Raw genomic sequence first — 10233 nt, 5'->3', positions numbered from 1 at the left:
AGGAAGGTGAATCGTATCCACCACGCATAGGCAATGATGTAGATGAAGCAAACATGGTGTAATCATCTTTAGATCTCATCAGATGAATTGGACTGGAGTATCTTCTTTCATGACCAAGATCAGAAAAACTTTGTGACTACAAGAAAAGAAACAAAAACAATTTAAGAAGCACTATCAAGGAAAAATACAATCCTAAATGTTCTCTTTGAATATAAAAGCTTATTCTGCATTCCTTAATAAACAAACTTTTCAAATAGGCGTAACTTTCAAAGTGTACAAAAATTCTAATTGAAAATTTTTTCCACTGCCAACAATAAGGATGAAGCCAAGAAATACATCTGAATGTAGCTATGGCTTGGCCATTACAAAATGTATTGAATAAAATCAATAACAAATGGAATACTTCATTCATATTTTTTGTTAATTTCACCTGGCAACAGTGCGTTCCATCAAAAAAATCACCATTCCTTTTGCCAGATTACAATTACTGGTTCATTTTGTTTAAGTGTACATTAGGTGCGTAAGAAAAATTTGTCAAACTTACATATTGTCCATTTAATGCCACAACAGAAACAGGACGTCTGCGAGGAGTTGTTGCAGAACGTGTTGGCGCTTCAAAAAATGTTACACTATCATCAATGCCTTCTAACGGACTGAAACAAGATCATTCATCTCATTATTTCAATTTTTTATTAAAATGGCTGGTGTTGAACTGAGATGTCACAGAGATTTGAATCTTGGCCAATTAAAAATTAAATCCTGACTAAAAACACTTCAATGAATGGCATGCCAATTAAAAATCGAGTTTTTGACGAAAGACACACATGGCAAAGAGCCAGGTCAAATGTCTAAAAAACTATAGCTTTTTTTTTTGTATATCAAAATGCACTTTAACTACATGGATACCATTACACGTACAATATGAAGTTGCCGACAAAAATTCAGAATTCTTTTTTCATTTTATATCATACACTGTTTCACAAAAAATTTTCCAAAACATTACTGTTACCTACTGTACTTTCAATTAAACATTTAGTGCGGTGATAAAGACAAAATCTTGTGGCCTAATGTCATTACATTTGGAATTTCATTTTTATGTATAAATGTTTATAAAATGGTGTAAGTATATGATATTTAAATTGGTGAAATAAAACCATGTATTTTAAAGAAAAACTCACTTCCATGTAATGACAACACTCAGTTTTAAAGAACCATTAAAATTGATACTAATAGTCATTAGTTGTGGATTAGCAGAAAATAAATCTTTTACTTCACAATTCTTCTGGCCTAATAAAACACTTTTAAAACTTCTTGATTCTAATGCCTGGAATTAAAATATTTATTTCAATTAGATATTAAACTGATCATTGAAGATTCAATTTCTATTGAAATTTTTACAAAGTGAGCTATATGTAACAAATTTTGTCTGAAAGTCACGCCCTTTCCATCCAGTTTTGAACACTCTAAGAATAAAAAATACCAAAATATTGCCAATGTGTATCCATGTTCTTAACCTTCATTTCTGGTCAAATTGAGAGATCCCAAAAAACATATCTGTTCTATTTGATTTCCAGCAATTAAGAATTGAGTATATTATTTGTATATATATAATTGAGATGCTGTATATATAATATAAGTATATGTATAAATCTAAGGACCAAGGTAGAGTGGTAAAGATCATATTTCAGATTGATGGAATGCTGAATTTCAGGTCAAATTTTAATCCTACCCTTGAAATTGAATGACATTCCCTATTGAGTTGAAGAATCTTCAATACCAGGGAACAGACACACAAATTCCTCTCTATGTCTGTTATTTACCTACCTTTATAGTCAGTATATCTCCGACTAAAGATTTAAATGTGAATTCTGGAATATCCCACTTCTGTGTATTATTCTTCTCTATTCTACCTTTAGTTTTCCATTTCTGTGGTCCATGTCTTATAGTTACCTCAAACACATCTCCTGGACAGAGTCGAGCAAAACCAGCCATACCTATAATAATAGCAGATAGAAAGGACCTGATGCATTTGATATTACATCTGTTGTCAATGTATAGGAGGGTTTAGGTTGGCCTTGCAATGAGCAACTGAACTTTCAACAACTGCTAGCATTTGAGAAACTGAACAATTACAGGATTGGAAGACCAGATATTACCAACATTTAAATCAGTTTCTCACGTTCTACTTTCCACTAAAACTGTGATTTCACGTAAAAATTGGTCGATTTGTCCAGGGGTCAGAATTTGTGACTTAAATCCAAAACATACCTTTTAGTTTACAATGGAATGTACCCAACATATTCTCTAGCTGAGCTTCTATAGCACATAATGTCTGAAACAGATAAAGATTGTTTGTTATTATACACTAGAAAAACACATTACCCACAATGTCTATTTCAGTTTCATGTCACACTGTTTGGCATATTATTTGACTCGTTACTAACAATTTTTGGTGACTGCTGAGCTTTGATACTTATATAGCAGCAGTTGTGTTCAAAGGGTTAATAATATAAAAAACATAACTAGTTATTTGACCAGAATTAAAGTCTTTCCCTATTTTCATCAATGTTGATATCCTTTTTTTCATGCACGTTGGCTTTCTGAAAATGTAGAAATGTGCTTACCTGTGAACATTCTTTATAGCCATATTTGACATTGGTTATAGAATCTTTACGATGGCCAGGTGATGTAGTGAAGGCACGAGCCATTGTTCTGGCACCTGAAAATAACCAGAAATCAATTGCAGCTTTATGTATTACTTTTTTACATATTATCACCAGCTCATATGCAATTAGGGTGGAGTACCAATAATCAATTAGCTTCCTATTGCCATCTACCAAGCTATCTTTGATAAGTAAACACATGGTAACACATCAAATGTAGCTTCTCTTATTTCTTTTTTTTTTTTATCGTAGTTGAACTTCATCAAAAATTTTGTCAACAATTTTGCTCAAGAATCAAGTCTAATGCAAGAAGTTGAATTCATTCAATAAGCAAGTTTTTTCCTATAATTCTGATATTTTGACTTATTCAAATAATGTCATGACCTTTGATATTTGACGTGAGAAAATTAAGATGTTAAAGAAACATGTAGATTAAATAAAACAGAATTTGATTCTATATATATATAGTATATCTAACAAGTTAACCAATTAATTCATAGTCTGGACTAAAAGCAACAAAACATCCAGATTTGCATCTTAATCAGATAAGTACAAAAGACATAACACCGTTTTGCTAACTTAAGTCAAGGCTAGTTTCCAGGTGAGAGTTTTGAGTTCGCATTTAAGATTTTAAGACAGTTAGCTATTTTTCAAATTAAATAAACCTGAGAAGTCTCCAATGTTGAAACTAGCATTAGTTTTAGAAAATTGATAAAAGAACAATATCATCATTTTTGAAAAATTGTGTAGTCATGTTTTAAGGTATATTTGTGGATTTAAAACTTACCCTCGCGTAACTGTTGATGAACCAAATAACAATCATATAATTCATCTACCTGCAGATATAAATTTTCTATTGTAAATTGCATTTAACATAATAGTCATTTCACTTCATCTAGGGTCATATGCTTTCACTTAGGATGTTTAATCCAGTAGCATATGAATTTGTATTTAAAAAAGATTTATGAACAAGTTGGAAATCATTCAAGTACATGTTACATACCTTTGCTAAATGGAATTCTAATTTCTTTAAATATCTTTCAGCTGCCTTAATTTGCTGAAAAAAAGATTTCAAGTTATTTTAAATATTCTAGAAACCATTTCTAATATGTATGAGATAAATATCATTACAGTACATTGAGATAATAAATAAACTGTGGTGTTTGTAAAGAGGAGAAGCAAAGGGAGCCTTGTCATCAAGATTAATATTGTAGAATGAAGCATACTCAAGTTAAATATACAAATTCTAATCCAATAACAAATGGTGATAATTCCTAATACTACATAAGTTATAAAAAAAATGGCTGCTAAATGTCTGCTGAGAGGGGTGATTTTCTATTTAAATTAAATTCATTGGTGTAATATTTTAGTTATTTAGGTCCAAATATAATACACATAGTACAACAAGAATGTTGTGAGCCAATGGAAGCAGTGCAAAAAGCATTTCAAGAATGATATGTGACTATGATGTTGCCAGATTATAATCTGCACAAAGATACAATAAATTACTCATAGATAAAGCTTACAGTTTACAGAAGCAAACATCAACAATACCCTTATGGCACAGTGAATTATATAACAAAATCAACAACTTTCAAACTGAGCAGAAGTATTTGTGCACAACAAGAGCATGGCAATGATTTTCAGGTACATAAACATTGTAATTAAGACTACTATTTACATGGAATGGACAAATTTTGTTTATTATGAATGAAAAAACATCTCAAAATATCTGTATTCATCTAAAGATTTAATTTCTTTGAAATAGGAAACAAATCCATGCATCTTTTCTCACTAACTTAGGAAATTGAAACCTAAACCTTATCCAATGAATAAGAATTGATAACCAAGTAGTTATAACATGTTAATAGAATTAATATGACCATGATGCACATAATAAATTTAAAGTAGTAATATTACTGTGATTAATATTAACATATCTCTTTTAATTGCATACATAAGTACCATTGACTTAATTGTGAATATCAAGTACAAGAGTTGCAAAGTGGATGTCAAGGTCAAGTCCAATTCAACTGTCAAGATCCTTTAGGCCTATAGGTGCGCTCGATTGGAGAGTTCTGAACAAGTTCTCTGTTCCAATTTTGCCTTTAATTGGACTGTACAGAAGCGGATATGTCACATTCAAAATTTTCCTATTTATTTCCCTCTCCGCATTTTGAATTTTGCCTGCACCTAGTTTTGAATTTTGCCTGCACCTACTAATTTTTTTGCAACACGTGGGACACGTTCTGAACTTAGTTCCAACTTGAATTATTGAACGTTCTGTGGATTCCATAAATCCTTCATGTGCAGAACTCTCCAATCCATAGTCATTGTCATGGTCAAATTGAGATGGCAAATGAATGAATGGAGTTTAACATCCTACTCTTCTACACTCAATTAGGCCAATGAAGACGGGCAAGGTCATGCAGTGAGTCAGCCTACTTTTCCAACTGTCAAAGCCTGTATCTCATGGTAACACAAGGTCAATTTAGACATACATGGTCAATGCTCAATGTCAAGGTTATTTAAAACTGGCAAGATCAATGGTAAATGGTAAGTTCAATGGTGAATGGTAAGTTCAATGGTGAATGTTAAGGTCAATGGTGAATAGTATAATTTCTAAATCAGTCAAGGTCAATATGAAGATCAAAATAAATTTGAAAGTGTTAGATATTATATTAAACAATATAAAAATCAATATCAATATAAATTTTATGGACAAAATGCACTTAAATAATCATGCACTAATTTCAACTAGTAATTAAATATGAAGTATCCAATCAGATAGTATTAATGCTTTGCTGTTCTTTGATTCATCTAATTAAGAAGAAGTAAACCATAAAAAGTAATATGTTCCATGGTTTTATTTATTTTCATCAAACTTTACTGTTGAATAAATTTAGGAAAATTTAGGTATGAAACCCTCGCCAGCTTGATGTGAAATTGGGTTAACTTTCTAGAATACTAGGATTTAATAGTATACGAGCTGAATAAGTGAACCAAGTGGAAAGGAGCTTACAAACTAAAACTCTAGTCTAAGAGTAAAATACAGATAATGTAAAATAAAAAATATTGAGATTAGAAATAAGGTTCTGAAGAGTCTGAAACCAAAAGGCATGTGACAAAAGAAAGAAATATTTTCTGTAACAAAATAAGTATGTCAATTCAAAACAAAAATTGAGGTTAAAGAATCAAAACCAATCCAAAATACAGATACACAATGCAACATATTTCAATATGTACCTTTTCGATTTCATGTTGCTTGCCCTGAATAAAAAAGGACCTGTGATGTTATTTCTGTTACAAATTGGACGCAGAATCATTTGGGGAAAAAACATTTCAGACAGAGAATGCCTTTTATCGGTCACATATTTTCAGTAATTGCTACCTTCAATGCATCAGGTTTGATGGTATCTTATATATTTATATGACAGAGGACTGTTATCTCTCAACAGTGGTGCAGTACTTATACTATGCCCTTAAGAGATATATTGTTTTAGCTCCATTTCATAAATCTTTCAATATATATATCTCATTTAAAAAAAAAAAATCATTCTCACAAAAAGGTTGGAGAATATATAATATAGTCATATTAATCTATTCTGAGGGCACTTTTTCAAGATCAAGGTATTTTAACAAAACAACGCCTTCAATGAAGAATTGAACAGACTATACTACATATTAAAACATATGTAAACAATCAACACTTTCAAATCATGTAAATTTTATACAATCTTTTAAATGCAAATATCTGTTCCTACAGAGTAACCTATAAAACTACAATAAAAGTTGAGAATAAATATGGTGTGTGTAATTTGCATACCTGTGAAGATGACATAGAGTCAGTGGCTTGTAATTGCATAATATCATCTTGTGTGGCATGAACAAACTCCCTGCAAGTAAATAAACATTCAAATAACTTTAAGAGGGAATGAAAAAACCCAAGAAAAGTAGGCAGCATCACAAGTATGAATGTTACCCATGAGTCTTTGTTTCTATTTCACAAAAAAACACACTGTAAAAGGGCTATGGTTTTTTTTTTTTTTTTTTTTAGCAAATTCTAATTTTAACTGTTTACTGGCCAATGTCACGAAAAGTTCAATTTGGGTAGTTCCATTTTTAGAGTGCATTAACAAAACCAAAGGAAAGACAGACAAACATAGGTGACCATTGGGTATGTCTCTCATTCTTATACAGGTAAATATAAATAATACACTGCAATATTTTATTGACATACACGTAAATTGACAGCTAACACAATCAATATTTGTAGTTATGCAATTTTCTTGTTAGCCAAGAATTATATTAAAGATGTGATTAAGGTTATATCAATTTTAGCAGCCTATCTATTATTGAAATAATATTCATCAAGTATTTTACTTGTCACTTTCTGAACAAATAGAAAACCGGTTTAGGATTTAGAATAGTTGATAAATTTATTTAATTTTCCATCTTCTTGAACATGTATTTTTTTAAATCTTTAAGGTAGCAGAGTCTTCCAATTAACAGGGTATATTGTGAAATATCTATATCATATCCATAATGAAGAGTTGAAAACAAAAAAACTGACAATATTTGGAATAATTTATCACAAAATGAGGTTCAGAAAACAGTGGCTACTCCTATTATTGACATTGACTGTAAACCTTAATCAACTTTTGAACATTGCGGGAAACATTTTATCACTAGGTTATGCTTAATGTTTCCTTCAATGGACTCTATTGTGGAATTTCATTATTCTATATATCCTATGAATTTTATTTTACATGAAATTTTTAAAATTTTTTCAGAAAATGTGATCGTTGTTGATAGTGATTCAAGCTAAAGACCTAATATTAATTTCTGTTCACTCTCTAGAAATTATAATGTATTAACCTCATAATGACAGACTTTAAAACTTTTCTTAGCCACTTTCTACTTCAAATGTATCTTGCCCAAACATTTAGTCGATAAATGTAACAGTTCTTGAATGGTAAACATTTTTTGGCAGGTCAAATCATAAAACAAATTTTGTGACCTTCCATAGCTGTAGAGTGAAATGACCTTGGTGATGATGTACTACTATTGACTAAAAACTACGTAGATTTGAGACAGTTTCAAGGTAAAAAATGTTGACGTCTGTTGACACGAGGAGTTGAGAGATTATGACCAGGTGATTAACAGCGGACGATGGTCATTTGTATTTGTTTTGTTTGAACAGTAACTCATTTAGCTCGCAACACAAGTATCTTAAATACCGGTAGTTTAGTATTCATGGACGGACATTAGACTGGGTTGGGGACAGGATGGTTTTGATGGTAGATTAACTATTAAATCTCATTCACACTTTACGTTTAAATCGCTTTTATACCCACTTAACAATCAGACGTGAAAAAGATTTTAAATTTGAAGACTGGTACAATTTTACATATTCTTGAAAATTGAGAACATTTTGTCAGCTGCAAGATAGTATAGTATCATTGCCATTTGAACTTCAATAACGATTTTCATTTGATAAACAGAAATTCTCTCTGATTTCTTGTTATGTCTCAAACACCAGAATTGAATTAAAAGTTAAACACTTACCCAAGGCCCTTTTTGACACTTTCAAACATTAAAAGTGCTCTGTTTGGTCGTGGAACCTTGGGAACTTTAGGTGACTTTCTAAAATTGATTCCCGAATTACGTGATGTGTGTTGAGGATGGGTGTAGGTCCGGGGACTACGTTTGATGGTATCTCCAAGAACAGGAGTTGATGATGATGACGATGATGATTTAGTAGACATGCCACCAAATGAATGACTTCTGGTTACTGCTGCTGGTCCCCGGCCGTGGCCATCTTTAAGAGACATGTTATCATGGTTGTCATATTCTACTATTCGAGTCATCGAGGAGGTGGAATCTGAAAATATCAAAATGAAGATTCATAAATACATAGAATAAAAAGGCTTGATGCCTATGAAATCTGCATACATAAAATGTCTGCCAAAAAGCAATGTTTTTGTTTGTCTGTTATGTACATAAACTCAAACAATTTGAAGGAAATAATTTCCAGCATCATTATTCAGTTTAAGGCAATAAACCAGTGAATAAAATGGCATTTGAAGTCTCATACACAAAGTGTTCCTTTGAAACACTAAAATGCTTCCTTATAAACCTGTACACTATTACGAATTGTAAATAACTACAAACTGCAAATTTCTATCAAATAAAGTATGAGATATGATATTAATATGACAAATAAACGATTCAGTCAGAAAATTAATTGTATTACTGAGTTTGGGTATTAATCATTCTTCGAGTTAGATTTGAAATTCTGATATTTGCCTAAAGTTGTTTAAGAATATTTTCATATGCATGACAATAGAGATCTATCAAAAACATGACAATAGAGATCTATCAAAAACATGACAATAGAGATCTATCAAAAACATGTAACTGATGTTGAGCATTACAATATAGTCTAAGAGTGAATAAAATCTATATCTCATTGTTATAATTAACTTAAGACTAGCTAGTCTTAAATTAAGACAAAATTATGTCAACAGTTCAGTTTTATAGATATAGGCAGTTAAATGATGCGATCAGAAAATAAAATGGTCTTTAAAACTATTAAGACTTCAAAGTAAAAAAGTATGTTCTATCCAGTTCTGCAAATAGTCTACCATACCACAATCTCCAAAAAGTTAAAATAATTTAATAATCAAAATTCATTACAGGACCAATTTGATTCAGAATTTACCTTTATGTGTGTCCACAGCTTGTGAAGCCTTTAAACGTTTACTAAATAGTCCCATTGTTTTAGTTCACTCTTATAAATTTGATATAAATAATGTCTAATAATAAAATATATCCTTGTCCTTTTCACAAAATCATATTTCAAACTGACAGATTTTAGGTGTTGTCTTGACAGATTGAGAAATAATTTAAATATTTTCAAAATTCATGATTTATTAATGAGTAATAGAAAATCATGATTAGTTACAATTGGGTCAATGCTTTGAAAGGTAAGCAACAATAGAGATAATCAAACATGCCCCATTGAGGTGAGGTAGTTCAAAAGCTATATATCGTTATCGGTATAGATTACAAAAGAACCAATCAAACAGCACCAAATTAGGTGGCTTATTGTTAATCTATATGATAAGCTATTCATTAATCACGTAAGATTCACATGCCTGAACGAACCCTTTTATTCCTTTCAACCAATCAGCAAGGGATTAGGGTTTGTGCTATAAATAGAATTCCCAGGATATTTAAGAATGACTCACTGCTCATTCATAATTTAAACGTGATATCAAAATAAGTCATGTATACAATTTATAAAGAAACAAAACAATAACAATTTTCCTCTTGATCACATACATTCAATATATAATATAGCATTATACCAATATGTTTTACCTTCTAATAATAAATGGATACCTCATTTTTCATGTTATTGCCTAACACATTATGTCCCAATATATATATATAACCCTGATATTTCATATGTTCCAATTTCTATCTACGTTGTTTGCATATTACATAGTTTATAGACTCATTTTCTTTCCAATCTCCTGATTCAATATTCCATATGAAATGTTGT

General features: G+C 30.7%; 1 protein-coding gene across 1 annotated transcript; it reads right to left on the bottom strand.

Moving 5' to 3' along the window:
- Positions 1 to 1174: 1174 nt before the first annotated feature.
- LOTGIDRAFT_103971 (hypothetical protein) lies at positions 1175 to 3723 on the bottom strand (the record flags this gene model as incomplete). Its single annotated transcript, XM_009053297.1, has 6 exons — positions 1175 to 1324; positions 1825 to 1994; positions 2269 to 2332; positions 2625 to 2719; positions 3451 to 3499; positions 3667 to 3723. Coding segments are annotated over 6 exons (585 nt in total), but the record flags the coding sequence as incomplete, so codon positions are not given.
- Positions 3724 to 10233: the final 6510 nt, after the last annotated feature.

Source organism: Lottia gigantea (assembly GCF_000327385.1).
Source record: "Lottia gigantea unplaced genomic scaffold LOTGIsca_2, whole genome shotgun sequence".
In the NCBI taxonomy this organism is placed as follows: domain Eukaryota; kingdom Metazoa; phylum Mollusca; class Gastropoda; family Lottiidae; genus Lottia; species Lottia gigantea.
This window is presented reverse-complemented; position numbering and strand designations above follow the sequence as displayed.